Below are 18,074 nucleotides of genomic sequence, written 5' to 3'. Positions count from 1 at the left end.
AATAGGTAGAATTGCAACGAACGATCGTTGAGAAAAAATATAATAACATTTTGCCGTTGAATCTATGAAGTTGAAAATTGTATGAGCTCATTAACAATAAAATACATATGATATTTATACAGATATACGATAAAATATATAAATTCAATGGAACTTCGAGAACTATTTACCAATAGTTGGTGATCTTTTTAAGGGAAACGCAAGTTCGATGAGAATACGACTTAACACGTAGGAGAAAGCGACATGAAGCGACATACTCACAAGACAAAGCGCAAGATCTATGACGATTGAAGAACGCGCAAAGTGCTCGGATTTCCGTGCCTGGTAGACCGTCCACTAATCCTGATATTAAAGTTGGTCATGGGTTGCGCATAAGAGCATTCCGCCAAAATGAACTATGCCAAAAGGCATGGATAAAATGTTGCTCGTGAGATCGGTATGACGGATCGGTGGTTATTCTCATATTGTATGCGCTTCGGCGACTTGTCGGGTCCGCGCGAGTGGAGGGTCTCGAATGGCGCTCATGTATAATCACCGGGAGTGCAATGCTAACAAGTAGTCCAGCTGACTCTGACAAAATGGTAGGGTACTCGCGTCGTCCTACGGGAGGTGATCAATTTTTCCACACATAATCGAAGCGCCTCCGCTCTGACGGGGTACGATGAGTACTGATAACCATGATCAAACGAAGCCCTGCGTCAGCAAACCACCCGCAAGAATCGAGCTTAATGCCGACGAAAGCGCGTTCGACGGCAGGCGAATTAAGAAGGAACGAACTGACGTTTCCCTTGAGAATGGTGACGGTAGCATCAACGCCGGCATTAATGATACTAACAAGCAACTACAGTCGAGTCAGCGACCGGCTGCCGGCAGATTTTCAAACGGCTTCCACGACGACGACCTACTTCAGGATATCATCGCGGCCAAGTTCACGGCTCTGGCAAATCATGGCACAACCACCAAGTACGACAAAATTCGGCTCATGATCGAAGATAGCATCAGGTTAATTCAATTGTTCTCTCTCTCTCTCTCTTTCTATCTATCTCTCACTCATTCACTCACTCTCTACGTCTCTCTCTCTCTTTCTTTCTTTCTCTCCCTCCCTTGCTTGCTTACTCGCTCTCACTCCTTCCCGTTCTTTTCTCTCATTTTCTCTTCTCTTGCCTCTAGGCTTTTCTTTCTTTTTATTCTCAATGTATCATGTTTTTTTTCTTGTACATTAATGAATTTGTAGAATTTTTTACCAAATTTGCGATTTGTTCAATTATTTGAATGTTTCTATTATAAGTTGAAGAAAATTAGGTGATAATGTGGAAAAGAAATTTTGTATTAAAAAATTTAATTGTTTATATCCTTCTTTTCATATTTCTCTTTATTCTTCTTTAATGATTTATTTAGTTTGCGATTGTGAAATTGAAGTTACTTAATACATTTCGTTAACACATACTTTCTACAATGTTTATGCTAAATAAAAACAATGTTTCTTTTATTTCTCTTTATTTATAATAATAATTACTGTAATATTAAAGTTATTTCAAACATCTTTTTTTAATGCAATGTATAATAAGCACAAAGATGTTTCAACTGAATTCATAAATAAAAGCAGTTTCAATTATTAATAATAAAGTTTTAAATAAGAGATATATGTTTAAGTAGAATCATACTGTTACATATTTTTATTTCAGATGAAGAGAAGGTATTTCAATAAAAATTTTGTATAAATATATATATTTTTATCTTTATGGAATAATGAATACTTTAAAATAAATTAGGATAAGTATCTAAAGTCTTTGCTTTACATTTGAAATAAAAGTACCATTTATAGCAATAATTTTTATATAAATCAAGCAATTAGGGATAAAGGAGAAACATTGTTATTCTGTTTGAAATCTATAATCCAAAATACTCATAAGCCGATACATTTTTGAGAAAGTATTGAAACAACTTAATATTAATTGTATGTGAAATATATTTTCAACTTAATTTAAATTTATGATATAATATGCAAATGAAATTGAAGATTCTATAATAAGACAAATATATATATAAGTTGCTAATAATATAAAAAGGAATTATGTATCTATATAATTCTCCGAGGAAATAGAAATAAAATAATTCTGTATTTAAATTTACAAGCTAACTAAACAAATTCTGTTTTAAGCTATACTTTACTAAATTTATTTTCCCATGTTATGTTAATACTTACAGAAAAATTACATATATCATATGTGCATAAAAACATTATTTATTGATTATATGCTATAATTCTTTTATAGAATATGAAATTATATTCTATGTATAAGTATTTAAAACAGAACTACATGTAAATTATAAATACATATGTAAAGAATAAATATGTAAATTTTGTTTTCATATTATCACAGTTTTAAATATATGTTTTCATTCAAATATTATTTTAAACAATGTACATTCAATAAATTTTATATACAGTGTGTTTTATATAATATTATATAATTATATAATTTTATTATTTATATAATTATATACAAATCAAATTTATTGATTTTTATATACAGTGAAGAATCAAAAGCACGTATTCAAGAAATCTTCTCACAAATTGAACAACTGAAAATAGAAGAAAAATTATTGTTGTACCTGAAACTTCCACTATCATTGACTAATACTGGAGGAACTGTTGATCCTTTGAGACAACCATTAAATCCATTAGGAAATCGTTATGAAATTCATCAAACTATCATGTGGATTAAAACACATTTAGAAGAAGATCCAGATGTTTCTTTACCAAAACAAGAAGTTTATGATGAATATAAGTAAGTAGTTTAAATATGACATGTTTTAAAAGTTGTCCTAAAAGTTTTTTATTAATTAATTAAACTTTGAGTATCTTATTGTTATTTGTTATTTTACATTTCTGTTTTCAATTTATTTACAGTATGTATTGTATGCGAAATTCTATGAAACCCTTATCAACTGCTGATTTCGGTAAAGTTATGAAACAAGTATATCCAAGAGTTCGACCACGTAGACTAGGCACACGAGGCAATTCACGTTACTGTTATGCTGGAATGCGCAAGAGAGTTAAATTGGATCCTCCAACATTGCCTAATATATCTGGCACTCAGACTGTAAGACACAAAATTGTTTTAAAAATTATATATAATATATATTTTCTCTATATTTTGCGAAACACACACTATATTTTGTATTATAATTAAATTTTAAATTTTTTAGGGCGATGAAGTAGATGAAAATATTACTGAAGAAATGTTGGGAGCTGCATCTACATTGATCCGAGAATGGGCAGAAAGCCTCCTTGGTTTGAAATTTCCAACTTTGAGTGCCTTAGCACGTCATCTTGTTGATAATCTGTGTGTTGATACTCGATCTCTATCTGCTGTGTGCATATTATGTGCTTCAGGAAATTCGAATACATCGACAAATAAAGGTTTGATGATTGTCATATATTTCAGAAGCATTCTTTTTGATTGTATATTATAAGTTATTTTATATATTCAGAGTCGAATACAGATATACGTGCAACACCTATTAGTGGAAAGTCTGGGAAGCTTAGAGAAGCACAATTACAGTTGCAACGAAAACTACAACAGCGAGAACATATAAGGGATCAAAAACACCGTCATCTTGATACTGTTATACAGGTATAAAATATTTTCTCAGTAAGTAACAAGATGTAGGTAACTAACAGTAAATGTAATGTTTCTTAAATGTTTCAGAACCAGAACAAAGAGAAGACTGTCGATAATAAAACGGGGGTAAATAAGGGAAATAAAAAAACTAAATCCAATCAGTCATCTCAAGGTACAAATGTATCGAGTGGGCAGCAGAATGCATTAACGAAATTGAGTTCATCTGCTGTAGTAACCAATCGGCAGAAGAAAGTTTTTAAAGCTACTAGTAGTCAGCCATGTAACATCTCCCTGGAATCCAACTGTGATAATATAGTGGTACAATCGATTGAAGACGTACAGAATAATAGCAACCCTAGTGTAGTAATGACCAACTGCGTAAATACACAGCGAGATATCAAACCCAAAAATTCCAGAAAGCGTGCCAATCCAATTGTATTGAATCAACCATCAGAGACAAGTCCTGAGAAGCAGACAAAACTTACAGAACAGCAAATACAAGAGAATGTAGAGCATTCCAATGTGTTGTTGCCTAAGCTTACATCTATACAACGTCCCGGGAAAATTTCGGTGATACTAGCTAGTAATCTGAAGCCTACCAAGTGCAAAACAAATGAGGCTGTTAACAATCAGCCTACCAAAAACTGTGATAACGAATCATCAACATGTTCCAAAAGTTGCATTAAAGTAAATGGTTGTCCCAACACTTTTGAATCTAGTTCAAATGCAACAGAGGAATCTACAGTTTTAACTAAAGACCAGATTCTATTATTGCAAGAGAATTCAAATCTTGCAGGTAAAACTGAGAAACTTGGCTCTATTGATTCGGATGCTTTAGATGATTATTTGAATGGAGGTAACAACTCTCAAGAACAAGAGGAGGAATTATTACAGTATTTTCAACAAAGCAATTCATCAAGTTCAGATGTGGAAGCAAATACCATTGCTATTGATGAACAAATCTCAAGATCTGATAAAGTTTCACAGTTAAGATTAATATTACAACAGAATTTGAAAGGAGGGACTGTACATGCACCTGTTGATGTATTACCTGCTGCTATCATTAGGCAGAATGTTGAAAAACGTGAAATCACTCAAAAGCACAATTTGATATTACCAACTTTACTAAACCATTCGAACCAAAATAATACCAGACGTAGAGTCAGTTTTGAAACGAATGTTGTAGAACATGTTCAAGACTCGAATGTTATTACTAATACAGTTCCACAGAGCCCAAATACACGACGTCGAATATTTAATTTTACGCCAATATCGCCGGGCCCACATTCACCTATTAATGGTCGCGCTTCCAAATCTAATTCTGCAAACGCTAGCCCATTCGTTTCACCACGAAATACACCTGTGCCACGGTCGAGAAGCAATTTGCAAGCAAGTAGTTCTAGAGCTCGTACTCACAAATCCTTATCACGTTCAATATCTTGCAGTATGCCTTATACTAGCAAGAATGATACTTTTGTTGTTCCCACAAGTGGTCCAGAATTAGTTAGACAAGCGTCATCTACACCGCAGTTACCGTTGATTTCTACCAAGTCGTCGGAAGTGCAGGTGGATAGTAGTACAACGCAAATTTCAATTACACCAAAAAGAGAAGGACAAGGATCACAGTGTGCTGCATTCTTATCTTCTGATTTAGCACCACAAAAACAATTACTCATTAATTATCCAAGTCAGGAAAATTTACAAGAAATTAAAAATGTTTATCAAAAAAGTCAACCTGATCAGGAAATTAGCGAATTGTTTCATAACAATAAACAATTTACCAGTGAACTTTATAGGTCACAATCAGTTCCATTACATAGAATGGTTAATCCTGCATTGATGTCACCTATTTCAACGCAACATTGCTTATCATCCTTTCAAAGCCAGAGTTTTAATCCATCTACAAGCAGTTCCATAGCGCCTACACCAGTACCTAGTGAGTTCAATGATTTTGGATCAATGGGTCAACCAGAAGGACCTTCAACATATTTACTTGATGACGTTGATCCAAACTTTATATCAGATGACCAAAATTTCTTAATGGGTGACAAAGAAATTACACCTGAAAATATAACGAATATATTAAACATTTTGGATGAAGAAGGAACTCAAAGCTTGCAAATTTTACCAGAACAACCTGCAGAAGAAGGCTTGATAGAAAACAATTCAATAGTGTTGGATGCTTTACCAAATTCAAATTTAAACTTATCAGAAGAGGATATGTTAGATCCATCAAATGTACTTGATATTCCAGTAGGTGGAGCATTACAGAAAATAATACAGTCACGCTCCTATCCTAATACACCATTACCTGTGCCAGTATCAACATATACGCCATCTTACACAGAAGATAGTAATGGATCTAGATCATATCCTTCGACACCACTACATACAATTCAATCGCAAGAAACGTATCAGGATACTAACGAACCAATGCTCTCAAGTCCTACTCTGAACTCTTTAAACTTGCACAATGAAACTGTTAACGAGTCTACTTCTAGCAGTTTATGTAGGAATGTTGTGGATTTGCTTGAAGCCAATTTCCTTGGAGAAACTGATACAGAAACAAATGATTTGGACCCACTTGGTAATTTTGATGGATTACAAGATGTTGATTCATTGACACCTTTGTTTAATGAAGTGACAGAGCCTAACCGTTGAAAGCATATACAAAAGTAATTAATGGATTTCTTGTGATTTTGCATAGTGATCTACCAAAGGTTGGAAAAATAATTCTTAAATTGTATGTTCGCATAACTCCATTTTATAATGATAGTAATTTGCATAAATATTCCATTTTAACATGCAAAACATTATAGTGGCAGTATAAAAGGATTAATGATTAAATCCTAGTTCCTTGTGCTAATATCAAATAATACATGTCACAGTGATCACATAAAGATGCATCAGTTTGAGTTTTTGTCAGAATAAAGAATTCTTTCTTGTTTTATATTTATGAATATAATTTACGTGAATTTGTCACTTTTTACCATTTATTGAGACATTAAATAAATCTCTACTGTTTAGGTAATACATACATGATAACAAGAATATACCAGAATTAATGTCTTTAATTTATCTTCTCAATTGCAGCACTATACATACATTATAGTGAGAAAAGCTCATGAAAGAAAATTCAAATATAAAAAAGATATCTTTAAAAGAGTTGAATACTATATTGATTATTGAATTGAACATAATTTTGACGCAGTTATAAGTATTCATAATTCAATTCAATATATAAAGAGCAGAATGAGTGACTGCCAATAGTATTTTTTTTAGACTTGTATTTCTTATTTTTTAAAGTAAGTAAAGCGAGAAAGAAATCACTGTGATGCAAATATAATCTTCGAACATTATATATTTCTTGAATTTGCCACTAGTGAAACTAAAAAGTGTAAATGTCTTCAGTGAAGTCTTAGGTGTCTTTGGTGGAACATTGAGTTTTCAAGTGTGAAAAATATGACGAAGAAGTTGCTCAAACAGAGCGATCGTCGCTGTGAAGTATTTGAGATTCGAATAAGTGGAAGTTGATTTTATATAAATACTTTATATTCGTCGTTTTGAAACGTTTGTTTCTAAGTCATTTAAGAACGCGTTATTGCGACTTTGTTATTCAAGCGTTTCTAAGAAATATTTACGATCACCTGCTGGACATTGGTGAGCTTCTTTTTACATAACAATCGGTATTGAACCCAGTATGTAGTACGCTTTTTCTGACCGGCAAAGTGACGGCAAAAAAGCGAGTATGTAAATTTATAAATGTTTTATTTTACCTTATATCTATGTAAATTTGTCAAATTTGCGTTTGATTGATAAAACATCACATTTTAGATCAGAAGTATTCAAACTTCATAAAATCACTATTACTGTTTGTTAATATTTACATTTCTCTTTCTTTTATTCCTGGCATGTGCTTTAAACTTTATTATTAATATAAATAAATTTATTAAACTCACGGTTACCATCTTTTTAAATATGATTTCAAATTGTTACTTTGGATATGATTTTTAAATATTAGTGTGATCTACCTAAAATTGATCAAAATTTGTATAATTGAAGTTTGAGCACTTTTGTTTTAAATAAAAGATAAAGCAAAAGGAAAAGAAAAAGAATTGTGCTTCGAAAGACAAAATTTCATATTTATGTACCGTACTGGATTCTGCATCGATAATACTGCTAAATAATTATTACTATGGCGGGTCTTCCTGGTATATCGTTTTGTTCATCAATGAAATCCGAATTACCATAAATACACCGCCAATTTATATTTTTCTACGGCGTTCTTGATCGAGAATTTTATGAATTGGATAGTTGTTTAACCGATTTTTATTCCTAACTTAACGTGGTTACTTAGCTTTCAAAGCAGAAAAAGTTAGAATTTTTCGTAGAGAATCCACACGAAAATATATGGTATGATCGCGGTTGTATGAATTTCATCACTTAAAATTATTTTTCACGTCGAAGTCTTAAAATGATGCGCTTCAACATCGTAAAATATTAGATTTTTATAAAAAAAATATGGGGTAAACGTTATTTACTCGCAAATGATCACGAACACACGACATTTGCAAGAATTCTATATTATCATTCTGTAAAGGATTATATGGCGTTGCGAATGTTAACACCATGTAAATATATAGTATGATTTTTGTGAAATCTTGTTCTTGAGAGTTACTATTGACGTACTAAATAGCATGAACCAAATCTCGTGTTTCTGTTAATCGATTAACATTTTAATAATCAAATAAGCAATTATTATGACAATAAAAAAAAATATGAAGAAGAAGGAACGAAATAAGTTAAAAAATAACGAATTATTTAAAGTTTACGTTTTTGTATCTACAAGATTAATTTCTGTGTGAATTTATGTCTAATTTTTTCGTAACGTTACGATTGACCAGAGTATATTTTGAATACGTTTTTTGGTTTGTGCTATTGCCATATAAAGGCACTACATTGCTAATACCGGTTTTTAATCGCCATTTCACATACCGTAACTAAATAATCGTATGTGGGAATTCGAAGAATTTCGAATTCCATAAATCTAGAATGTTACGCATGTAATCATGGTTTTGAATTTGTAACCTGCACGTTTCTATTAACCTTTTGAAGCATGAATCGAGCCAATACGGTAATCTAAATAGGAACAAAACTTTTCGACGAAAGTAATCTCTCGGCATATCATAAAGTTTTTAAATGACAAATTAAGAATAGAGAATCGAATGAGATTTCTTGGAAGATATTAAAAGATACTTTATATGAGCATGCCTATTAAGCGTATTTTTATATATTTATTCAAATTTAAACAGAATAAAATGAATAAAAAGGTAGAAAAAAGAAAAAGATATAGAAAAAAAAAAAGTGGAAATCAGCAATACTTCAAAAGGTTAATAAATATTTCTGGTAATTGCATCACACATTTATAAGCAACAAGAAAACGTTAGTTTCCCACGCAGCCTGAAATACAGCGAGAGTAACACATTCTTTGTATGAAATGAGTTACAACGTAGTTTCAAATATTTTAAACTATTAAAACAAAACTAATAAGACGGTAATCTTACTGTAAGGCGAGTTGTGAATTGTACAAACATAAAAAAAGAGAATCATTCGACGAACCAAGTAGTGATTTGAAACTAGCAGTTAAATAAATGGACGAAAAGAAAAGAGGACTCGACCTTCCATAGGTTGTGAAATGACAAGAAAAGAAATAAGAGAAAGAAAGAAAAAATTAATGGAAAATATGAACCGAGCAATTATAGGAAGTTCTTAGACGTGAATAAATGACTTTCATTAACTTGACCAAATGATCGAAGATCTTGGAAATTTCTATAACAGTACTGCTATTTGTAACTCGTAAGTAAAAAAAAGTATATGTACTACGATATTACTTGTTGTTGTACGCACAAAGATTTTAGGTAGGAATTATTCGATATTATCGTGTAATCAGGGTTTGTCTGTGCTGTTTGATTTACAATTTGAATTTATCTAGATGCGGATATCGATATATTCATGAAAAACATGTGAAACATTTTTATGAAACAGTTAACAATGTGCAATAATCGTACTATCCTTTATTTGCCAAACAAAGAAAAGGAGAACAGTAAGATTAATATTATAAAATTATTGGCTCAAATTAATAATACGAGAATAAATGCGAAGCGTTAAAATTGATACTGGTATCTAGACATCTGTAATGTAACAGCACCGATTTATAAAAAAAAGAAAAAAAATTAAAAACAAAATAGCGGAAATAAATTATATTGAAACATATATACATTCATATTTACACAGACAGTCAATAGATATAGTTATATTTAAACGAAAAGGTAATAATAACGGCGATCTTGTCTACATAGGAAATCGTGAGCATCATTTTGAATACTATATTGTTTCAATGGAAAATGAAAAGACGCTGATGGGACAAGATTGTTTGAATGGGCATGGTATAACTAAATTACCATACAATCTGACTTTGCACTGTATTTTTTCCCTCCATCGGAAGTTTGTTGATTTGTGAATTGTTTATTTTCTTTTCTTTATTGATATTTTATTTATCTATATTCCATGTTAATATTTAATATCACGATAAAGAAATATATTTTCCTTTGTAACAAAAATTTTATACAAATATTGCCTTGTGTTGTTTAATAATTGATCTTTTTTTCTCGAATTGAAATATGAATTTCGACGGAGAAAAAATGGAGTACAAATGGATAATTACTCGAATATTAACAATACTGCATGGGGTAGGACAATTTTATAGGTCAGTAAAATATTATATGTCGTAATCGTAGAATGCAATAATTTATCGGTCATTACGATTAGAAATACGTAGAATGAAATAATTTTCATAAAACAAGATCCATCGATCATAGATTATCACAAAGATCTTCTTTTTAATTTATAAGATATCATTCAAATTTTACTGATTTCGAGTTTTCTGTTCTTCAACGTCATCATGAATTAACATACTATCCTACATAGCCAAATAGAATAAAAATATAAGAAATGTGTTTCCATGAAAAAGAAAAATAATAAGAAAGTGTGAATAAAGTACTGTTGCTTGCAGATTGATTTTATTGGTAATTTTTAAAAGAGAAGAAAAAACTCGCCTTGCTTATTTTCCGTCAAATATATTTATAATATACGTAATCTTGCCACATAAAACGATCTGCGTTTTGTTTCTTGTCAAAGATTTTGTATTACTTTCAATTGAAGGAAAAAAAAATAGACCTGGCGATATTACGCGGCTCTAATGCCGTTTCTGAGGCTTATAGATCTTCGAAGGATCGTTTTTTTGATTCTTCAAGATACTTTTGCTTCGTTAATGAGAAAAAACAAAAAACAAAAATTTCTCTACCTATTTTGTATGATCGAATGTCAGGTAGACTAAATCAAGCAATAGGAAAGCGGTATTCCCATTGCGTGTGCTAGTGTTACTGGCAATTTATTTTGCTTTGTAAATAAAAATTCTTTTTTAGTAAAAAAAAGGTGCAAAAAAGTCATTAAAGAGAAACATAACAAATGCAGTTCCCTTTTTATTCCTTATAAGATAACAATAAATTCCCGTTATTAATTCTTCATAGATATTTTTCTTTTTTAAGTTTAATGTTATGAAATTTTATATATCATATAGAACTTTATATTTTAAATTAGCTTACATGTTAAAAATATTTATTCTTATTGAATATTTATCTTTAAAAAGGTTCTATATGTTTACTATAAGTAGTACTTTTGTAACTAAAGTATTTTTAATAATATTTGTAACTATTTTCTTTTTTTATTCGTTAGTTTTGTTATGATATATTCGTATTATATCAATATAAATTTTGTAAGACTCAATCTGCATATGCTAGTGAAAATAACTTTTTTTATTTTTTAAGAAAAAATGTCTAAGTTTTAACTGTGTATGAAAACTTTATTTTAGTAAGAAAACATTTTTTTATGTAAATGTATCGAATATATAACAATCTTCAATATTATTTAAATGATAGTATTCGCCTCTTTATTGCTGAAAAAATTTATTTGAAGCCAAGAATTTCTTTGAATTGGTTTTCACATATATATTACAATTAATATCAAGTATATTACCAATTAATTATTCGGAGAATTTAAACTGTTATGATTTCTCTCAAAGTTAGTAAACTGTGATATTTGTATGAATACTTCTATAAATGAGTTTTCCTGTACATCCGTTTATTGTACATATGTAATCTTAATCTTGTAGATTTATATTACAGATCATTCTTCGTGGTTTATATTTGCTCACATATGTATAGTTTATTTTATGCAAATTGTTTATTTAAAACACACTTGAATTTGAATTTTATAGAACTTTATTTTAAAAGCATTGTCAAATAATATTACACGTTGTTAATTGCTAAATTCAATGTCATTAAATTTTAAACAAAACGAAAGGAGTAAGCATTAATGAATTATAGTAATGTACTAGAAGTAAATTTAGATGCAATAATAATAGTGTGATCTGTATCGTATGATAAAAGAATAGATAGGGATTATACGAAATATGAAATATATGGATACATATATAATTTTGTATAATTTATAATATCTATGTAGTAAATAAAATGTTAATGCTATATGGCCTAAATGTTATTAATCTGTTTGAATATTTTGTACAAATAAAAATATTTTCTTTCAACCAAACAATTGGTTAACCACGTTAAAAATTGAATAATATGATACTTTAAAGAATGTTTAGCATTATTTAGTAAATATTCGTTTGAATAAAATTATGGTTTATTTCCGACTAAAGCAATGCATTTTTCTAATATATAAAAAAATAATCAACTTAATAATATTTTCCTATATATTTTTGGTGCAGAATTTACAATAATTAATTTTTCAACATAAAATCGGAAATTGGCTAACATAAAAAAAGAATTTATTGTTATATTAGTAACCGGAATACAATCATATTATAAAAATAGATCATTGATATTTTCAGTTCAATATTGCATACAATAAATTTATGTAACAATAGTATTGACATATTTTCTGTAAATGAAAAATAAAATTTCCTTTGCAGAATTATATTTAATAAAAATTCCAACTGTACGATTATTACTTCAAATTTTAGGTAATGTAAAAATTTTGTTATAGTATATAATTATGTATAATTTGATATTTTTATGTAATTATGTATAATTCGTCACATTTATATTATTTTCTGATATATTTGTATATTGTCTTAATTTATTTTCAGTTGAGACTCTGTAAGGTATTAATTGGTTACAGAAAATAAATTTGTATGAACTGTTATATAAATTTAATGTATTAAAAAAGTAAGTAATTAGATAATGAAATAGAAGTTGTGTATTACAAAGTTCTCAATTGAAAAAGCTGATATATATTTTAATTGAATTTGTAAAATTGAAAATTGTAAAATATAATTACTATAATAAAATAGTATAAAGTATGATTGTAAATTGCGATACTGCACCAAATAATTTATTTTACTTATCATCTTAAACTGAATCTCGATATGCTAGTTATAATACATGTTCAGTTGGATCTACAATTCGTGGTTGATTCTTCAAAGTCTCAGGTGGAATTTTTTCTCCATTAATAATAGCTTCTACATCTTTAGAGCTTAATGTTTCGTACTTAAGTAAAGCATCTGCCACTTTCTTAAGATCTTTCGCATGTTTTTGTAATGTCAGTTTTGCTCGTTCATACGATTCCTAAAATAGAAAATATAATAATTTCGATGTAAAAGGTTACAGAATAATATTACATGATAGAATTAAAATTATATGATGATAAAATTTACTTGTAAAAGGCGCTTCACTTCCTTATCAGCAAGATCACTTGTGCTAGGTCCTAATTGAAATCCATCCCCTTGACCATTTCTACGAATTGTACCAAAACCAACTTTTTCAGACATACCATACTTGTGTACCATCTCTTCTGCGATGGAAGTCGCCCTCTAAGAGATATGATTATCAATATTATGAATGATTATAATGTAATATTTTCAAATTTTCACTATTTGCGAATAAAATTAGGAATATTTTTAGTATTAAGAATTTGTTTCCTAAGCTCTTGTAATTTATTTTTAAATTATTGTACCATATATGATAAGATATTATTAATATAAATATGAACTATATCAGAATACCTGAAAATCGTTATATGCTCCTGCTGTTACTTTATCAGAACCAAAAATTAATTCTTCTGCAGCACGACCACCCATTGAACTATCCATTAGAGCTAATAATTTGGATTTCGTTGTATGATATTCGTCGTTGGATAAAAACGCGGTCTATACAAAAAGAGTACTGAAATGTAATATCAATAAAAAATACAATTATTAATTTATAACACTTACATGTCCCAAAGAATGGCTATGAGACAAGATGGTAATTTTATGTATAGGTGGTGCATCTTTAGTATAATATGCAACTAATGCATGTCCTGCTTCATGATATGCTGTAATGGTATTAGTTTCTGTGTCTTTAATTTTTTGTTTTCTTTCTGGACCCATGATTATTTTATCTCTAGCATATTCTAAATGTTTCATTGTTACATATTCAGCATCATTTATAGCAGCTCTTAAAGCTGCTTGATTTACCTTTTAAAATTAAGCTCATAATAATAAAATTAATTTGATCTAAAATTAGTACTTATTTCCAAATAAATACCATATTCTCTATATCAGCTCCAGTAAATCCAGGAGTACACTTTGCTAAATAGTCTGCATCAATCTCTTGTGTTAATATTCTTGATAAATATAAATCGAAAATTTCCTTCCGGCTTAAGTAATCTGGTATATCAACAAGAACTTCAACATCAAAACGACCGGGACGCATTAATGCTTTATCTAAATCATCCCGTCTATTCGTCGCACCTAATACTATAACACCTTCGTTCTGAAGAAATCTGTAAGTACAAAGAGATATACAACTATTAATAATAATAAGTGTACATAAAATCGATATATAAGGTAATAATTTATAAATCATAAGTAACAAAATTTAAAATTTGAACTTTATTTCTTCAGAAAAAGAAGAAGGAAAATTAATAGGAGAAAGAAATGAATGACTTAATTAGTACTATTTTGCCATCCTACACTCATTTCTTTAACTCTAATATAAGGAAACATAATATGCTTACTATATTATACATATTGTTTATATTGTAGATTCAGTCTCCTAGTTTTAATGCACATGAAATAAAATCATATCTTGAGAAAATACATTTAAAAAGTAGTAAGAAATTATTGAACTTGTAATACATATATTATTTTTAAAAAATTTAAAAAGAATCATTAATTTCTTTATCTTTTTTTTTATTAATTTCCTTTGCTTTCGCATATAACCTATATTAATTTTTAGAATTATTCCATATTCTACAAGATGAGGTAAAATTTTTTATTTACCCGTCCATTTCTGTAAGTAACTGATTTACTGTTTGATTTGCATATGGATGAAGAGCTGAATTTGTTCGTTTTGCACCAACAGAATCAATTTCATCTATAAATATTACGGCAGGTGCTTTTTCTTTTGCTGCTTCTGAAAAAGAATAACAGATCATGAATAACTTATACAAATTTTTCAGGGCACTTTAATTGAAATTGCACATCATAATATAAATTATATATGATATCAAAATAAATTCTCTTTTCTTCTCTTTAAATTTTTATTCAAAATGAAGATAATAACGAATATCTTTTGTAGGGCATATTGTTTTATAATTCTCAAAATAAAAAAATTTTTTGAGGTAATACACACTTGCTAATTAAGGCTCATTAAATCATGATACAGATAAAAAAAGAATATAAATAACAACATTAATGATAGCATTAGAATGTTGTGATCATAACATTGAAATATAAATAGCATGTACAATTCCTAATATACATATATAATACATATGTCAAACTAATATGGTTTATAAATAATCAATATATATTAATTATAATAAAGAAAAAATGTAGAAGAAAAAAAAATGAAAACCATTAATAATATTTCTTTAAAAGTTTTTTTTTTTTTGTTTTATTTAATGTATGATTTAGAATGTTTCTTTAATATTTATTTTGTGTTCGCAATATTTTGTTTATAACTTACTAAATAAATCTCTCATTCTTCGTGCACCTTGCCCTACTAAAATTTCTTCAAATTCAGGACCAGCAGCTTGAAAAAATGGGACACCAGCTTCACCAGCTACTGCTCTAGCTAATAATGTTTTTCCTGTTCCTGGTGGTCCTACTAGTAATACACCTTTAGGTAATTTTGCACCAAGTGCAACAAATTTTTCTGGATTTTTTAAAAATTCAACTATATCTCTTAATTCTTGTTTAGCTTCTGCAACCTAATTGTATATAAACAAATGAATATACAGTATTTAGTGAAATGAAAAATTTTATTAGATTTTATTCATTTTAGAATTTATTAGATTTTATTCATTTTAAAATTTATTAGATTTTAGATATATTAGGATCTTTTAAATGATTTACTTACTCCTTTAACGTCATTGAAAGTTATGTCTGTTATTTCTGGTCTAAACTTAGAACCATCCATTGGAAATCGTAATCCACTTCCTACAACATAAACTGCAATATGAAAGGTATAAGAAAATTTACATGATTATTAATACACTAAAGCATATTAATATATGTTAAATACTACTTTAATGTTCCTCTATCACTTTAATAGTTAATGTTATATAGTTTATATTATATAGGTAATATTAAAAATACTTCTTTCTTTAGTGAAATAATTTTTCAGTGACTTTCAGATTATTATGATTATTCACTTGAAATAATCGATAATATTCAATATTAACATATAATTTTTTAAGATGTTAATGACAGATGGTAACTACAAGAAAATATATTAAAATAAAGTTACCAAAGAAAATAATGATAAAACTTGTATTATATTTCTATAATACATACCTCCATACCAAAACATTAATAATACAGTTCCTGTTAATAAACTAAATAGTAGTCTGAACCATCCAAAAGTTGAATACGTTTGGCGTTTAAGTCCTGCTTCATATCCTTCTATAAAAGCTAATATAATTCTTTTATATTCTTCTGTCGATGTTTGATTATTAAATAAATTTTTTATTGTTGCCAAGTCCTTTTCTTTTAGAGCATGTACTAATCCTGTATTCTATGAAGTGAGAAAGTTATTCACAAAGTATATAAAATATCAATATAGATAATAAATAATACATGATCTTACTGTTCCAGAGAAATGACCAACCAAGTTTTTAAATTTATTTATAAACGTTGGTTGTTTTTCTAATTCAGTAGAGACATTACGTTTTGTTCTAAAACTACGAATTTGTACATAGTGATGAAATGAATTTTTGTTACAAAAGGTACATAGTGTTGTATGATGTTGTTTAGATGATAAATACATAGCAGGTAAAATAATTTCTTCTGTACATTTTTTATATAGATATTTGTGTTTGTTTTTTTTGGAATTTAATCCTGATGCATAGACTTTCCACTTATTATTTTTTTCTAAATTTCTCTTAAAAATTTTCATAGAAACTTGATCTAATGCTACCAAAACATTATTTGTCCTTATATCAAACATTGTAATTACATCAGACATGTTTAATTTGCCTATTAATGTATCAATATAATTTTTAGTAGCCTAAAATAAAAAGTAAACTTAGTAATTTGCATCATTATGGTTTTACGTAATACATTACCAAATTATCTTACATCTGACAAGTTACTGGAAGAGATATCATTCATAGATTTTTTCAATTCATTTTGTCTTTTAACTTTAACTGAAAATGATGTAGATTTTGGACTAACTACTGAAGTTAATTGCGTCAGATGATATAACACCTAGAAATAATTTTCTTTTTTAGAAATAAGAAGTTTTAAATATTTTGCTCTAATTATTTTCAAGACTAAATAAAATAAAAATGTACACATATAGAAAGTAATTTATTTTGTAATCTAGGAAATTATCTTTTATTAAAGACAGACATGAGATAGACACAAATTTCATAAGTTTATATTAATGCAATAGACATATAAGGTTATAAAATAGAAATTTTTAAAGACACTTTTAAGGAAGACATACAATATAAATTTCATGTATATACTTGTTATGTCATCAAATGTAAAAAACTATCTAATAAGCTATCTTTGAATTTTGGAAACTTTTGTACAGTTGTAGCTATATAAATATGATAATACAAACCTGATTGTGAGGTTGGAAAGAAAACATTGCAGATCAACCCTATATTTAACACATGTAACAAGATAAATGGAAGTATAACACTTTTAAATAAAACTAAATTCAATTGATAGTGCCGTTTTGTTGCATATCCAAAAAGATTAAATTACATGACATTAATATCTCCTATACGAAATATAGTTTTAATGCTGCAAGGTAACGGAAATGACTGCTATCTACAATATAAACTTCCGAATGTTTAAAATCAATTGAG

The 18,074-nt window shown here is 28.5% G+C and overlaps 2 protein-coding genes across 6 annotated transcripts; one reads left to right on the top strand and one right to left on the bottom strand.

The window, feature by feature from the left end:
- The first annotated feature begins 242 nt into the window (after positions 1–242).
- LOC139994539 (uncharacterized) lies at positions 243–11,122 on the top strand. Of its 2 annotated transcripts, XR_011801668.1 has the most exons (7): positions 243–1,002; positions 2,538–2,792; positions 2,915–3,107; positions 3,214–3,427; positions 3,499–3,641; positions 3,717–9,485; positions 9,989–11,122. XR_011801668.1 is itself a non-coding variant. In XM_072017305.1 (6 exons), the coding sequence occupies exons 1-6, from the start codon at positions 662–664 to the stop codon at positions 6,288–6,290; spliced, it is 3,720 nt and encodes a 1,239-aa protein (XP_071873406.1). In that variant the 5' UTR covers positions 243–661; the 3' UTR covers positions 6,291–11,122. The 2 variants fall into 2 exon arrangements, 1 of the variants encoding a protein (XP_071873406.1); XM_072017305.1 differs by having other exon boundaries at positions 3,717–11,122.
- An 828-nt stretch (positions 11,123–11,950) lies between these two features.
- Positions 11,951–18,041, bottom strand: Yme1l (ATP-dependent zinc metalloprotease YME1L). Of its 4 annotated transcripts, none has more exons than XM_072017308.1 (12): positions 17,825–18,041; positions 17,335–17,463; positions 16,844–17,263; positions 16,552–16,771; positions 16,115–16,206; positions 15,722–15,965; positions 15,034–15,166; positions 14,297–14,534; positions 13,984–14,226; positions 13,774–13,917; positions 13,426–13,581; positions 11,951–13,336 (listed from the first exon to the last, which is right to left on the bottom strand). In XM_072017308.1, the coding sequence occupies exons 1-12, from the start codon at positions 17,849–17,851 to the stop codon at positions 13,145–13,147; spliced, it is 2,238 nt and encodes a 745-aa protein (XP_071873409.1). In that variant the 5' UTR covers positions 17,852–18,041; the 3' UTR covers positions 11,951–13,144. The 4 variants fall into 4 exon arrangements, with proteins under 4 accessions (XP_071873409.1, XP_071873410.1, XP_071873411.1 ...); XM_072017309.1 differs by having other exon boundaries at positions 16,115–16,194; XM_072017310.1 differs by having other exon boundaries at positions 17,349–17,463.
- Between the last annotated feature and the right edge of the window lie 33 nt (positions 18,042–18,074).

The sequence above is a fragment of the Bombus fervidus genome, chromosome 14 (assembly GCF_041682495.2).
Source record: "Bombus fervidus isolate BK054 chromosome 14, iyBomFerv1, whole genome shotgun sequence".
NCBI lineage: Eukaryota > Metazoa > Arthropoda > Insecta > Hymenoptera > Apidae > Bombus > Bombus fervidus.
Note: the sequence above shows the minus strand (reverse complement) of the source record. Positions and strands in the feature narration are given on the sequence as shown.

Coding starts and splice junctions, on each gene's coding strand:
- LOC139994539 (XM_072017305.1), top strand. CDS start 662: ATGAGTACTGATAACCATGATCAAACGAAGCCCTGCGTCAGCAAACCA. Junction 1,003..2,537: donor ATGATCGAAGATAGCATCAG/GTTAATTCAATT, acceptor TTTTATATACAG/TGAAGAATCAAAAGCACGTA. Junction 3,108..3,213: donor ATATATCTGGCACTCAGACT/GTAAGACACAAA, acceptor TAAATTTTTTAG/GGCGATGAAGTAGATGAAAA.
- Yme1l (XM_072017308.1), bottom strand. CDS start 17,851: ATGTTTTCTTTCCAACCTCACAATCAG. Junction 15,966..16,114: donor CTTTCAATGACGTTAAAGGA/GTAAGTAAATCA, acceptor ATATACAATTAG/GTTGCAGAAGCTAAACAAGA. Junction 14,535..15,033: donor TTACTTACAGAAATGGACGG/GTAAATAAAAAA, acceptor TTGTACTTACAG/ATTTCTTCAGAACGAAGGTG.